This window comes from Apteryx mantelli, chromosome 3 (assembly GCF_036417845.1).
Source record: "Apteryx mantelli isolate bAptMan1 chromosome 3, bAptMan1.hap1, whole genome shotgun sequence".
Lineage (NCBI taxonomy): Eukaryota > Metazoa > Chordata > Aves > Apterygiformes > Apterygidae > Apteryx > Apteryx mantelli.
Window position 1 is genome coordinate 97,309,644 of NC_089980.1, and position 16,397 is coordinate 97,326,040.

The following is a 16,397-nucleotide window of genomic DNA, read 5'->3' on the forward strand; positions in this document are numbered from 1 at the left end:
TTAGTATTCAGTCGGTAAGAATCTAGGATGTTCAAGATGTACAAAATAGATTAAGAATAAATCTCTTAATCTTAGAACTAAAAAAGTGACATTTTAATATTAAGGGTTAAAGGAACTGTATTTGTGGTAGGCCTCTCTATGTGAATATTTATGTGTTGTTTACTACCATGGTAAGCTTGTGATGTGATTAATTTTAGCCTAGTTGAATAGGGTGTAGATCTGATCAGTCTCTTAGCATTTTTGTGTTGGAAGGATATCTAAGAAGAGAATGCCAGAAATATTTTAAGACTTACTGGGATTCAGGAAACCCACATAGTGCAAGCAGCAGATGTAATAATCCGTTCTGTTCTATTAGAACTTCTGAAGCGCACAGAAAAAAATACCATCAGCTCCCTTAACTGGATGAAGAACAGCATATGATAGCACATATGATGCAGATGAAGAACAGCATGTGATAGCACAAAGCTGCCTCAGAAATCTGCATAAAGGGAAAAATTACTTTTTGCTATGCTCTTCTATATACTTGCAAGAGAAAAGTTCAGTACAAAACAGTCTCATCTCTGTAGTAGTCGTGCTTCTAAACACTCACTATCAATTAGTACAAGCAGCAGCAGCTCCTTGCAACTGTATCACATTAAATCACATGGTTTATTTTATAGTTGTGTTTTTTAAAGAAAGTAGTTTTCTGTATTGTAAAAGATTGTTTATGAAGTCAGACGACCCTGATTCCAACATAGGAGGCTCCAGGAAGAGCACAAAAACTTCAGAAGGCCATAGTTGCGTAGTGTTTATTACCTAAGTGATTTTACTACACAATGAAATAAGTTTATTTTCTTTAAAATTAATTTCTTTAAAATTTCTTTTAAATTCAGTTCCAGTTGGACAGAAATCTAATTACATAAATAAAAATATAAACTGGGGCATCATTCTCAATTCCTAAAATCCCTGTTATGCAGGGTATAAGGGTTATGCAGACATATAAAACTGTAATTACTGTTGTTACATATAAACTATAAATGTGAAAACAAAGCTTTAGCATTTTTCTTTTCTGTGGTTTGAAATGAGGTGTGATTTGTATTGCAGCTTCGACAACTGTCACGAGTAAACCATCCCAATATTGTCAAGTTATATGGAGCCTGTCTAAACCCAGTAAGTTATAGCTAGTCATCTTATGTCATATTGATAAAGCTTACCATAAGCAAGCATCAACCCACAAAAGGTATATTTTATCTACATTTTATACATTTTAGCCACAGTAAGGATATAGAGAGAGAGATTGAGATTGGTTGGTGTTTTTAGTTTAATTTTTCTATGGAAAAAATAAATTATTTCAGGAAAACCCCAAACACTATTTCTAGACACCTATTAAATTTCAGTTTATCTTGTTATTGTCCAGAATGACAGGTGGTATACTACATATGTAATTTCATTTGTATCTATAGTCTATATTAGCAATATGTGATTCATAGCTTGTAAATCGGTTCCAATTCCCATCTATGCCATCTTCAAGAGTCACTATTTCTGCCACAGCTGCAAATAATCCTACAAATTCTCAAAGCAGAAAAGCAAGTATGGTGACAGGACAGATGTATCCTTAGCTAATTCTGGGATGGGATATTTAATTGGTTAAAATAATGCTCCATCACCGTTTTTAGCTAAATTCTTCTGTCGTGATATTTTAAAAAAATTTTGTAAGCCACTCTAAAAAACAGCAAAGGCAAATGAATTGCAATTTGAAGACAGCATTTGTTTTTCAAGATGGGAGGGGTTGGGAGGGTCATTCTCTTCTTTCCTAACCTACAGTGAGAACTAAGTATGAAACTAATTTCTGTTTCTTACACCTAAATATGTACCATTCAAACTGATTCTTCACCTCATAGATAAATTTTCTGTTAGCTCAGATATGGACACATTGCAGTTCCTCTGAAAGTACTTTCCTTTCAGGTTACAAAATCTGTTGTCTGCCCCTACATTTAAAACATCCCTATTTTTTGTCCCCTCCCCCCAAAGGTGTGTCTTGTTATGGAGTATGCTGAAGGAGGTTCTCTGTACAATGGTGAGTATCATTTCAACATAGTGTCTTCCCAGAGCTGAAGTGCTAGCGTTAGGGAAATCATAATCCGAAATGTAAAATTGTTCTTATATGTATTTTTTTAAAAGAATTCTAAATAGAAAACAGTATACTTTAAAAATTATTTTTCAGTCCACTAGTCTGTTTCTTGATACCAGATCTTTAAATGACTTCTGCAAAATATAAAGTTTTCCATTGGGAAAACTACAGCTGACAAGACTGTCCCTTACCTGTAAATTCCCTAAGCACTTGTTTAATATAGACTTCACTAGGTATAGCTGAAAATAAGCATCATGTTTCATATTGCTAGTTACCGTATAGCAGAATTCTAATGAAAAAATTATGAAAAAGATTAAAAATTGGAAGTTATTATTTTGACAATTTCCATTATTTTTACATTTGGAAAAAGAGATTTTCAGTGGTAGTGATGAGGTACTGATAAAAAAAACTACTTAGATTCTATAGACCATTCTAACAGGTATGTTGTTAACTTCATTGTACCTGTTGTAATATGCAATAAAGTTCTTTTTAGTTTGTGCCTTTGTTTTGCAGTGCTACATGGTGCTGAACCTCTGCCTCATTATACTGCTGCACATGCAATGAGTTGGTGTTTACAGTGTTCCCAAGGAGTGGCGTATCTCCACAGCATGAAACCAAAGGCTCTAATTCACAGAGACCTGAAACCACCAAAGTAGGTTTATAGCTAATATTTAACTTCTTGTTGCAATTTGAATTTGAGGTCATTTGCAATATATTTGTTTTATTGTTTTTGGAAGAAATACCTTTAATTGGTACTAACTTTATTTGATATAGTGTATTCTAAATGAAAGCTGTGCATTTGAGACTTCAGTTATAGAATAGTGATGAATGGTACAGGAAACAAACTGTACTCAGTTACCTTCTGTTAAATAGGAAAAACATCCTGTTTCTGCCCTCCATCCTGGAAGAGGGTTTTAACAGAGACAATGTTCCTAAGCAGAGGCATTTAATTTGCCTCAATTTTACTACCAATGGTTTGTGGTGTTCAATAGGAGATCAGGTGGTTTTTTTACACCATACCTAATCTGGTGTATTTGAGCTCTTTTCCAGCATGATCATCCTTCTGTATGCCATCCTCCTGTCTGTTCCACATACTCAGCCAGAATCTCTCACCACTTTTCACCAAAGCAAAAGTGAATAGTATTCTCTCCGGTTTGTTAATCTGACTTATCATGCAGGGGCACAATCTTCAGATCTGACTCCAAGGATAAGGAGGAAACAGGTTTGGGGATCAGCAGCATCATCCCCTTTTTGTGGTGGCCTGCAGTTATACCAGATAAAGTTATAATGTGAAACCACACCATGAGTCTCTAATTCTTTCTTGTTTCCCCAGTTATTATTTAGACAGCTATTAACATGTAACTTTGAGTTCCTTCATTTAAAGAAATAATTACATTGACTGACGTTAATGGGAGACTTGATCATTCTCCTTTTAGTAAAATTATTACCGCAATTGTTAGGTTTTGATCTCAGGCATATGAAAGACTAATTTTGTCAATATGTGCTTCGTGGATTACTATGCCTACATATATTTATTTAAAATCTATCATGTACAAATATTAATAATTTTTTTAACTATTTCATATGCTCAGATTAGGCACCAGTGACCTTTACTTATTTTTTCAAATTATAAAGCTAAATATTGAGAAGCAAACCTTTCAGATCTAGAATTTGAACTATGTTAAACTGATAGTTGTTGGAATAAAATTTCAGTGGTTTATTACCAGACTATTTCATCCCACAATTTTGGTTTGTTTGTTTGTTTTCTTGACAGTTTGCTCTTGGTAGCTGGGGGGACAGTTCTAAAAATCTGTGATTTTGGTACAGCCTGTGATATTCAAACACACATGACCAACAATAAGGGAAGTGCTGCTTGGATGGCACCTGAAGTTTTTGAAGGTAACAGAGTAATTTACAGTGTCAATATGATGTGTTCTTTCTAGGAATGTAACTTTGAAAAAAAATTTTGAAATAAGAAAAAAGAGCATTGTTTACATGCACTTTATTTTAATTGGCTTATTAAAGTTTGAAGTAAGAGGTGAAAGAAAGTCTTGGCAGGAGACTATCGTTTATTTAAAAATCAGTGACAATGGCTTCTGTATGATCATAAATTGGCAAATAATTATGGAGAATTTCAAAGAGCAGCACTGAACAGACTGTATCGTGTTAACATTAAACAGCTAATTGCATGAAGCTCTGGAACCGTTATTTATTGGTTTTGAGGTTTACATAAGCGCTACCTTTAGACTGCTGCTATTTCTTATTTTACAACCATATGCAACTAAAACACAGTCAGAGGGCTATTTCCCCAGGATTGTGCTGTTTCTGAGGTTCTTAAGTAATCTCAAACTCTTCTGACATTGAAATATGCTGCCATTACTTTCACTCCATGTTCTGATCAGCTTTTATCTTTAGAATTTCCCTGTTAGTGTCTCTAAATTGAACATAATTGCCTTCATTTTCAATCCCCCACTTTCTTATAACTCTAAGTCTGCTTTTTTTTTTTTTTGTCTCTTTCATAGTTTCTTCTTGTCTCTAGAGGTTTGATGTACTTCCTCTTTTCCACATACTAAGGAACTCATCATTAACAATTAATTTAGTTAAGTAGGAAAACAGGCTATTTCTTGGAGTATAGCTGGGGAAGACTGATGACATTTAGTAATTAGGTAAAATTGCTGCATGGTTATTTGGGAAATAATCCAGTTGTCATTAGACTGCAAATTAGACACATTTTAACCAGTCAGGACCTTAGATTTAAGTTTATCATTGTGAATAGCAGGGGGTTTGGAGAAGTCATCTCCCTGCTTTAGGAAACAGGAGTCCTGTTGTTGCTACATTTTGCAAGTGCCTAACTTCAGCAGTGGTTTCCCAGATTCTCGATCCAAGTAGGCTCTTTTGTTTTTTTGTTCTTATTCAGAAAGGAGCAGCAAATTACATGTCTGTACTTAGCTTTCTGGGGAGGAGTTTCCTCCCAAAGACTGTCTTTGGAGCCTTTCTTTTGAAGATACCCAGTTCTCGCACATACTGCTTAGAGGACCCCCAAGGCTGATTCTGTTGCACTCTGGCACCCAAAAATTTGTCATTATGGCACTTTATGTTGAGGCACCTACATTTCTTCTAACACTTGTTTACAATTAAATGAACTTGTATAATTTAGGACTGTTTTTCTTTTAGAAGTAATTAGTCTGTGTTAAAGTCAGATTTTTTTGAGAGTGAGAAATCCCTATCTAAAACAGATTATGAAATAAGTTGAAAGTATATTATAATAGGGATTTACAGCACATATCATAATTTCTCTCATATATAAATTCAACAAGGCAGAAAAATGTAAATCTTGTATTGCAAATTTATTTTTGGTTGACAGCAAAAGCCTTGGGTTTAAAGTTGTTTTGTACTTTGTTTCCAAAAAATATTTACTGATGATGATGCAAAACTTTATATAAGTATCAAATACAAAGGCATGTAGTAATTTCTATGACACAGCATATCAAATTAATCTTGAAACAGTCATTAATCACTTAACAATTTAGACATTTGACTTTAAAATTCTAAGAACTTGTTTGTATATACTACTGCATCAGAAATCAACAATGGCATAAATGTTAATATTTTAATTCTATTTTAATACTGACTAAGATTTTTAGACAAGAGCAATGAAGGGGCAAGAAGTGTCTCTGATGTAGATGGCAGATTTAGAGTGCTCATTGAAATAATTGCTCTAATATGAAATTTTCCTGTGGTTTTAAATATTAGGGCACCTAAAGCCTTTTACAGATCAAATAATCTAAATCAAAATAATGTCATTTAGATCAGGATTAACTGAAGGAGCAGGTACTCTAATCTCCAAACTCCTGTTAGAAAAAACTATTTAAAATTGCTTTGGGATAATTGGGTAAATTAAGGAATGATTGTGTGCATCTGCTACTTATCCTACCTTGGTCTGTTACATAATGAAACAATATAAAATATTCTTTTTATGTTAGATACTTCTTTAGGACTGTCAGTTTCTACAGCTAGTCCAAGACTCCTTAGCCACAAAGGTAAAACTGAATTTCCTTGCCCAAGCAGGAGAATAGCATTACTTCCATATCATAGGCTATGTGTCTGTCTGCCACTTCATACTGCATGGGAGCTTCATTCCTTCAATGGGACCAAGCAATTGTTTGCTGCTGCAGAAGGCTTTGTCCTCTGAAAAGTGACCTCAGCAGATCTTCGGATGCCAGTTGTTGGCAGAGAGGAGGAGTCTAAAAGCTGTTGCTTTCTTGTTGCCACCATATGCAGGAGAGTTTTGAAACTTAATAGATCGTGTTTGGGAAGACTCCAGGTGGAAAGGATGATTTCCAGAGAGAGACATTCTTAATGGTCACGCTGTCAAATATTTTCACACTTAAGTTAGCATGGATCAAACCGCTTTAGAAAACTTTTTTTTTTCTCTCAACAAAACTAGTATGAGGAAGCATATAGAACTATTTATCAACAGAAACTGTACTTCTTTTTAATGTGTTATATAGAAAAGAAACATTTTACAGTGATGGCTTTTTTCCAGGTAGCAATTACAGTGAAAAATGTGATGTTTTCAGTTGGGGTATTATTCTCTGGGAGGTAATCACCCGCAGGAAACCTTTTGATGAGATTGGTGGTCCAGCTTTCCGCATAATGTGGGCGGTTCACAATGGTGAGTTGAAAATATTTTACTGCGTTTAAAGTTGTGTATTTGACCCATAAATTTGCTAAACACTCTGTGCTGCTTAAGTAAATAGTTTTTCAGTTTTATACCTCACTAGATGTGCACATTTGTCATAAAGACTTATTAGTTACACACTGCCACTTTTTTGCCAGTATGAGGTTTTTGTATTGTTTCATTGCTACTGTACTTGCATTTCCTGCTACATATAATTGTAGTGCATGAATAGATGGGGGAGAAGAGCCAATTCTGTTTTAAAAAAAATTCCCTTTTTTACTTCTCTAGATTTTTATCATGCTTCATCTTACTTGAAACCTGTGTGGCGCTTTTACTTGATGTCTTACATTTTATGGCCAGCATGTTTTAAATGCTTGCTGCTTTCTATACACAATGTCACTGCATCTCTTGTGTTAAATACAACTACATGTTTATAAATTGTATTCGTTGTTGAAATAGTAAAAAGAGTAGAAACTTGAACAAGCTGAATAGTTTATAATACATTTGAAGTAAAATATATAATTGAAAATGTGTGTATAAATTCTGTCTTAGGCCATGAAAAATTGGCCCGAAATTGATCCTTCCAGTACTTAGCAATTTTTCAGGAAGTTCTTAAGAGCAAAAGCTGCCTCAAAAATACCTTTTTTTTTTTTTCTCCTATGAGTACAGTATTAGGAACCAAAGACTGACTACTGCTTCCTTCCTAGCTTTGACTACAGCTTTGCTTTTTAGAAAGTGGTAACATTTTAATTAGCCATTGTAATTAGCATTGCAATACATCTTGTCAGTTAATTTATTCAAACCACTAATGAAAGAAAAGTTTCACTTATTTCTATGTGCTTGTATGTAACTGAACTTGTACATAGTGTAAGCAAAGGAACTTTTGTGTTTTGGGGTGGGTGTTGGGTTTTTTTTGTTGGTTTGTTTTTAAGATACAATTAAGTACAGGCCAGTTCCTGCAGACTACAATTAGCTATACATTTTCCTGTGTTTATTTAGCAAAATATCAGAAAGAGGTCAGTCAATATCAGCCTTCTTATGGTCTACTGAGTGAATTAAGGAGTTTTTCTAACTTCAATTGTAGGTACTCGGCCACCACTGATCAAAAACCTACCTAAACCGATTGAGAGTTTAATGACCCGTTGTTGGTCCAAGGATCCTTCACAACGACCATCCATGGAAGAAATTGTCAAAATAATGACACATTTGATGCGGGTATAAAATTTGTTTTAGTATCCTAATCGTGGTTTTTTTGTTTTTTGTTTTGTTTTTTAACAATTACTTTGGGAAATTACATTATAAAAGGTATGCCTTTTTTCAGTGTTTTATCCACACTTTTCTTTTCGGATGCAAATTATCAATGTAGAATTTGTGGGCGAGACCTTAAACAGATATGAAACATAGTGGCAGAGAAGAGGATTAATTCCATTCCTCTGCTTACGGGACCTATGCTAGATCAAACCAATGCTAGTTGGCCCAACAAAATTTTGGCTGTTACAGAGCTCTCCTCTCTAGTTTCTTTTTCTGTTTTTTTTTTAAATCGAGGTATGAGCAAGCCACTTAGCCATTTCCTGGATTTTGACTGGTCCCCTGAAGACCAGAATATGCATAATTCTGTTCTTGAAGACTGCAAAGTGAACAAATTTTATCTAAGGCTGTAATACTTTTGTTAACAGCAGTACTGTTTCATATGTCAGTTATTTCAACAATCTTTTTTGGGGGGAGATGGGGGCAGAAGTTTTTATTTTGTTAAATAATCTAAAAGTAGAAAACAATACTGGATTAAAAAAAACACTTTGCGAGCACAGCATGCATCTTATTCACGTCTTTTTCTAATCCAAAAAGCTTTCCACAGAATACTGCAAATGAAAAACCTTAAGAAATAAGGAATTCAACTTGTTGGCAATGTCCTTCAATATCTTATCAACCCAACAAGTTTTCATAATATTTAATATTATGGAATATTCATTGTTCTATCCTTATGCCATGTTATACTGGGTATTGCATAGATGGCATCATGGAAGTGATTTCATTATGATTGCCACCAGTGCAGGATTTCTTGAGGATATTCTTATAGAACCAGACTGAAAAAGAGCTATCAGTGAGAGTCTGCTAAAATGTTTAATTTGTAACAAATATAGAGAAATTAATAAAAAAGTCATACATGTTTTGTAATGTATTTCTTAAAATAATTGCATTTACTTCTCTTTTAGATAAGTAAATTATAAATTATTTTTATAAACTACTATTTAAAAAAATTAAAAACAAATTTTAATTATATTTTTTTAATTAAAACACTACTTTTTTTTCACAGTACTTTCCAGGAGCTGATGAACCTCTGCAGTATCCTTGCCAGTATTCAGATGAAGGCCAAAGCAACTCTGCCACTAGTACAGGTACACTTGTGTAAATGAGAGAAAAGGGCAGGAACATGAAATGATACCGGTGGCTTATAAAGCCCAGTCGCACCTTGATTTTGAACTTGAATTGGGAAAGCTAATCTTTCCAAAATCTTAAACATTGGCAAGAGTCCAGTATTTTGTTAATATCTTACACCACATCATGTTCAGTGTTTTTATCCACATAGTTTTGCTGAAGTGGACCATGAATGAGAATGAACATATAGATAAAGGCTATCTCAGAGTGTCCAGGTTTAAGGTCTCCCTTTTTTCATGAAGATTGCTAACATTTGACATATTTTTCACTCATATGTAATGTTTAGGAGCTGACATTTTTTAATTTTTTACTGTTCTAGAAACTGCAGCTGCTTTCAGTTATGATCTCCGCAATTTAAACTTGCAGTTGTTTTATGTTAAGCTGCAATAAGTATACTAATATAAACCAAGTACAAAAATGCCTTTTATTAGTGGAAAGGTGAATGGAACAAAACCTGGGCTAGGTCTTCAGATAGTCTTGCCCCCAGAAAAAATTCTAATAGGAAATAAAGATCATTCAGTCCTCTCATTTTGTAGAGTAGTTTTCATCCGTTAGTTTTTACCTGAAATGTCTTCACCTTCCACTGCTTGTGTTTGTGTTTTGTTTGTTTTTTTTTCTTCTTCTTCTCTAAACAAAATCCTATTATGCTGGATAAAGTTTCCTTGACTGGTTTGCAACATAGTGACTTGCAAATTATATTACAGAATCTTTTCAGTTGTAGCATTATACTAACTTTACTAGCTGTTCTCCACTCTTCAGTATGTGATTTTTAAGATGTGATTTATCTTTTTAAATTATCAATATATACTGACTGTTACTTTCGGGTATTTGTTTCTCTGTTGTTATTCTAAAGCATGGTTAATGATGAACCTTGTCATTAATTGTGAAGGAAGCTGCTGATTATATTGTTAATGTAACATCTACCGCAACAATTTCAGACAAAGCTAAACCTTGAGTTCAAAATGTCATCCTAGTACTTAGTAGAATATTCTGGCTTTTTTACCCTTTTACATGTTTATATCAATGGATCTGTGGAAATCTTGCAGTGTGGCTTTCATTAAAAGTTTTCAAAAAATTACTTTAAAGCAAAGTTAGGCTTCTGAGTAGACCCCAGTAAAGAATACACTTTGGTATTTTTAGTGGAAAGGTAGTTTCCTAAATATTTTTCAATGTTGCTGATTTCTAGGTTCATTCATGGACATCACTTCCACAAACACAAGTAACAAGAGTGATGCTAACATAGAACCAAGTGACTTTCAAGGAACTTCTACCAATGACACTATTAAACGTTTAGAATCAAAATTGGCGCAGCAAATGAAAAATACAGCTAAGCAGCCGGTAAGCAAATGCATGGAACTTTGAACCATAATAATGAAATAGGTTTTAGCTGAACAAATGATGTAATTGCTAGATATCTATTTTAGTTTGTTTTTCAATTTACTGAAATTCAGTGGTCTCTAACTGTATTGAGTGGTTTTTTGCATATCCTGATGGTCCATAGAGATATATGATTTTGCTTGCTCACTCACAGTCCTTTTTTACAAAGGGTTGTAGCAAGGAGGACATTTCACTTGTAAACATAGACAGGAATAGAGAGTAAACTAGGTTCTTCTTTGCCTTGTACTCTTGCTTCCTGTAGAGAAAAGTAATAACACTTCCTTCGTGACTAGTAGTAACCAGAAGTTGCTTCTAGGCGATAGCTGCAGTTACAGCAATGAGCTGGCTGGCATGTCCATAGTGAAATGAGGACAAAGTGAAACAACCCGTGCAAAGCAGAGAAATACAAAGAATATGAGTCAGTAAGGAGCTCAAAGCAACAAGACTGTATTGTACACTTCTGCTTTTTTAATTCAAAAATTGCACATTGGGCAGTTGCAAATCAAAAAGAAAAATTATTTTCCAGATAACCATTTGTTCTAGCTGCATCAGGAATATTTTGCAGGTAGTCTTGGACCCTGACTGGGAAATATATAGGTGGTTCTCAGAGTAAGTTAGTTCACTAAATTAAGTTAGTGGTAAGTTGAGCTGGTCACTAACATAAGTTAGTGATCCTCCCTCAAGAAATGCTTTGAAGATATTGAACTTAACAAAACATTAGTGTCTTTTCTTTCAAAAGTAGTACAAAACTGGAGTCGGTTAGTTATAGTAAAGAACATAAAAGGCAAGAAGAGTAGTGAATGATTTTGAAAAGATAAATTGGGAAGCTCTGATAAGATATCTCTGAAATCTGAAAACAGTCCTTTTAATTTAAAAGGATTCCTTAATTTAAAAAAAAAATTATATTTGAAACTCATTTCTTTAAGTTAGCACCAAAATAAGTGTGACATGAAAGGATTAAGCATTTATGTGAATTATGAAAATACTAAGTTTTATTTCAACTGGGATGGAAAACTAGAAAGATTCTCTTGTGCCAACATTGGCATAGTTCTACTCAATTTCAGTCTGAGTAAAGTTAGGTTCTTTTGAAAGTTGCAAGATATTTGGTTCTGCGCACCAATAATAGCTAAAATATTTTCATTTTATAAATTATACAATTTTAAATATTGTCATTTTTTAAATGCAAATTATAAAAATATATTTTAACCTACATAGTGAGCATATTATGGAAGGGCTCCTGCAGATTTTTTTTTCTTTTTAAAAATGTGGTTGTTGAAACAGGGTGATCCTGGCCGTTTGAGTTTACCCCCATCTCGTGGGAGCAGTGTGGAGAGCTTGTCAGATGTTCGTGGGCGACCACAGTCAGCCCTTGTTTCAGGAGAAGCCAAAAGGATGAGTGCTGACATGTCTGAAATAGAAGCAAGAATAGCTTCCACCACAGGTAAAAATAAAGGGTGTTTGGGGGATAGAATGAGGAACTGGAAGGAAGGAAGGAAGATGCAAAACATAGTAGTCTTACAGAAGGTTAATAAGATTAGCCATATGAAAGTATTTAAACTTTGCATGTACTCTTCATTGTCATTTAAGTGTGGAGGAAGAAATAGCTTCTTTAACAGTTGTGCACTCAACTGTCCAAAAGGTTGAATTTTTTAATTGGGTACTTCTAAGGTTACAGAACGATTACATTTGTTGAATTAGACTTTTAGCTTTCTAAAATAATTCTGAGATTTTTAAATATCAGTCCTATTCCAAGTGCACAAGTTTTCGCCTTTGCATCCAAATTAATGTTATTCCATCTCTGCTATCATAATTATTACTGGGATAATATTTCCTTCAAGGTTATTCTAATATATTGGAATGAAAAGGTGGGTTTAAAGTTTGGCATGTTCTCTAATAAGTTTTAAAATCCACTTTGACAGAAATGGATTTCAGAAGGAGAAACTAGGAGGTTATTTTATTTATCAGAATAACAAAGTGCTTATATCTTTGGGTTTTTGTTTTTTGTTTTTTGTTTTTTAAAAAACACACACATAGCTACAGGTGTGTTGCTGGGTTTGCTTCAGGTAGCTATAAACTATTCTGTCTAAATATTGAATCCTTGAGTGAATTGGAGTTTATGTGTAAGTATAAATACATAATCTTATGGTGAAAACAATCTTTATTTTTCCCAGAAAAGCAAATTAATAAAAATCTATATACTTGACAAACACTTCTTTGTCTCTTCTCTTCATCAGAGATACTGTTTATTAATCTATACAAACTTCGGTTTAAGTTTCATTTATGAAACTTTTTTGTATGGCACATAACCATAGATTTAAATAATGAGACAAAATTACCTTGGTTAGTCCAGGTTTACTTAGTTCATCTAGTATTTTTCCACCAATCTTAAAATTAGGGTAATTGAGTAACCATAATGAATAAGGAAATATGCATTGTATTCTGGCTATCTTCTGCATCATGACTATTTGATTTTTTTTGTTCTTTATTGTATTATAATTACTCCAGGATCCTGTTTTACTAAATACTGAAGATACTCATGACATAATACTATCTTGCCCTGAACAGTGTTTACATTAATGTTTTTATTTTAAGGCCTTACTCTAAGATTTGTTTTCTGTACTGTCAGTATTTGACTGGATGACTGTGTAGCACTTCTCACCCTGAATATCTCTAAAGGTTTCCTAACACAGAAGGCAGCTGTGTACTTACCTGGTGATAATAACATGTTGTTTTTATTTTTAAATATGTCAGGACTCACTTTGGTCTCTGACACTATAAAGTCAATGCAAGTTTTTGACATTAGTGGAGATAACTCTGACCCTACATTGTGGGAGGTTTTTAATTTTCCTGGTTTCTCTTTCATAAGTAGATTGTTTTGAATAGTAATTATTATTTCAGAATATTTTAAGATTTTTGTTATGACTGTAGGGTTTCTTTTTCTTATAACAAATGCGTATATTTGATATACTGGTTATTTAAAAAAAAGAACAAATTTAGGCAATAGTGGTCTACTGGAAATGAGACCAAACCCATCTGACCTTTTTTTAAAAAGAGCTGAAACAGCACTGGTTTAGTTTTTTGCTTTTTTTTCTTTTTAATTGTGTGACAGAGATGATATGCTGTGAACCTGAAAAAAAAATTTGTGGCTGGGGTGAGATCAGGCTGTTGTTAAGAGTAAATAAGAAGATTAAATAATTCTTAACTTGACTTTTTTCTTCTATTGTTAGATTAAGTGTAAGAACAAATTACATAATGCACATTAATATTGGATAGCAAGTTTGAGGTGGACATGCTGCAACACTACATTTGGGAGATACAATTTTCTCCAGATAGGAACTATATAATCTTAAACTACACATGTGGCAAAATAAAAGAAATTAACCGTTAGATTTTATTCCAAAATATATAATGTTTCTTGAACATCATTCAAAAATGAAAAGGTTGGTGGTGATATCCTGTTTTCAAAACAAAAAATATTGAGTAATAGAACAAAAGAATAGAAGGCAGGAATGATTATGACATCTAATAGAATACTAAGCACAATTTAGAGACAAATTAGATTTCCCCTAACAGGAAATGATGATTCAAGGAAACAAAAGATCCAACTAGTAGTCTTGTTTGTAAATAGTGTATGCCTGACACTAAAGAGAAAGTATAATACAAGTTCAGGGAATCAAGAATATTTATCTATTCTGAATATACAGGTGACCTGAAATAATTTAATTTATTCCCTGTTTGGATAACTACATTTGGTTTTTCCCTTCTTTGTTGCCATGCTGCTTTCTGTGTTTGACTTTTGTGTTGCTAACTATAACTAATTACACATTGTATTGATGGCTAGTTCTGCATTTTTGCTTTTTAACAGTTGCTTTACTATTTGAAAGCATGAGTGGAAGGCAATGCAGTTTATTCTGCATGACATATTCTGCATGAACAATAGTTTAACAAAATTTATGAAAAATGCAATATTAGGAATTCAGTAATTTTGCTATTGCCATTTTAGTGTTTTGCATGTGTATTGTATATGTGTATTTTTTCAGCCTATTCCAAGCCTAAACGAGGCCACCGTAAAACTGCTTCATTTGGCAACATTCTGGATGTCCCTGAGATCATCATACCAGGTATCGCAGACCAGATGAACGGGTCTATTGTTTAAGATGCTGGAATAATGATCAGACTGCTAAAAATACTTTTTGCTCCAGCTGCTCTAGGGCAGAGCTAGAAATATCCTGATAAATTTTTTCACAATGTCTCTGTAAGGAGAAGCATGATCTCTTAGTGTAACTTTTTATCAGTAAAGGTTTGTTTTTCTTTATGATTCTGATGCTAAATACTTTTGCTGCATAGTAAGAATCTATGCAGTATTTTATTACAAAACCTCATATTTAGTGAAAATGGACTTAAATTGAAAAATTCCTGCCCAGATAGTTATCTTGCCCTGATCTTTGTAGGGTTCGAGCAACCATTTTTTTGATCTAATCAAATATTTTAGTAGAACAAAAGACTTAAGTACATTATGTACAGAACTTCAAATCCACGTGACACTTGAGATTAAACAAGATTGGAGCTTAATCTGTGTAATTTTTATATTCAGCTATAATCTTCTAGAGCTGAAATGGGTTTGCATGAAGTATTTCCACTGTGTTTAAGTTAATGCAAACTAAAATCATTAGGACAGGCTTCTGACAGGAAGAAAATCAGGATAATCAGCACCATAGCCAGTAATTTCAGTTGGAATGCTAATGAATAATTCTCATCTATCCTAAGTCTAAATTTAATTAGAAATATATCTTTTCCTTTCCCATTTCTTTTTTGCAATCAAAATAGATTTATCTCTTTCATTTCATACTTCTCAAAGCCTAAAAATAAGTATAATCAATCCCAAACTGTGATAGGTGCACCATTAGTGGTATGCAAGTCACTTCAAAATGATTTGTCAGAGTCAGGAGCTGCCAGCAATAGTATCTGTTGCTAATCAGGAAATCCATTAAAAACTGTGGACCCGTACTCTAAATATGTGTCATCTGATGAAGCTTCCATGTAAAGCTTGATCATATGTGAATCTTAGTAAATTTCTTTGTATACTATTACCCAGTGACAAAAATATTGGGTACTAAACTGAAACGGTTTGTTTTGTATTTCAAAGTTGAATGCAAAAGATACAGCATTGCACAAGAAGTTTTTTTTCAAATAACTTTATTGAAGATTATGTATAAAAACATAGAATGTCAAAAAGTAGCTGGCAAAAAGTAGCTACCAAGGAAATACAGCACTGTCAGTAAAAACAAAACCTCTTTTACATTGAGACTAATGAAGCAGCAAGAAATTATACTAGTATAGCTTTCTACTGTATTTTCAAACAGTCCTGGCCTTCAATGACACATAGGAAATCTTGAGTGAGGAAAGAGAAAGCAAAGCCGCATTCTGAAGAGGTCTGTCAAGCTTGGCCTTGTCAGTAAGTGATGGGAGCATGGCAAATACGCCCTAGAGGTTGCTTGGGCACCTGTTACCCTGTTTGTCTGCCTATAACAGTACACGAGGCTTTAAAAAAACTTTGAGACTTTTAGAGAAGAAAAATTAAACATAAAAAGGTCAACGAAACTTAATGCCACGTAGTTTTCTCAAAATAGATTGTGCCAAACATATCTGATACCTTTTTTGAGGTCTGTCTTGCTTAGGCAAAGGGACTCAATTAGATGTCCTTCATCTGGACAATTTTAATTATTAATTGAACTTGACAAAATAAGAATTCTAAGGTGAATTTGGGATAGATAAGCAAGAAATATCAACCTG

At 33.5% G+C, this 16,397-nt stretch overlaps 1 protein-coding gene across 5 annotated transcripts in view; it reads left to right on the plus strand.

Moving 5' to 3' along the window:
- The window catches only part of MAP3K7 (mitogen-activated protein kinase kinase kinase 7), a 51,257-nt gene that overhangs the window by 11,009 nt on the left and 23,851 nt on the right, over positions 1-16,397 (plus strand). For 2 of the 5 annotated variants that reach the window (XM_067293978.1, XM_067293979.1), the window contains exons 3-12: positions 1,084-1,149; positions 2,011-2,056; positions 2,624-2,762; positions 3,885-4,009; positions 6,657-6,785; positions 7,876-8,006; positions 9,106-9,187; positions 10,414-10,565; positions 11,886-12,045; positions 14,645-14,725. In XM_067293978.1, the coding sequence (XP_067150079.1) occupies positions 1,084-1,149; positions 2,011-2,056; positions 2,624-2,762; positions 3,885-4,009; positions 6,657-6,785; positions 7,876-8,006; positions 9,106-9,187; positions 10,414-10,565; positions 11,886-12,045; positions 14,645-14,725 (1,111 nt within the window). Of the gene's footprint in view, positions 1-1,083; positions 1,150-2,010; positions 2,057-2,603; positions 2,763-3,884; positions 4,010-6,656; positions 6,786-7,875; positions 8,007-9,105; positions 9,188-10,413; positions 10,566-11,885; positions 12,046-14,644; positions 14,726-16,397 lie in introns of those variants that run through there. The other 3 variants (XM_067293980.1, XM_067293981.1, XM_067293982.1) reach the window with 2 other exon arrangements.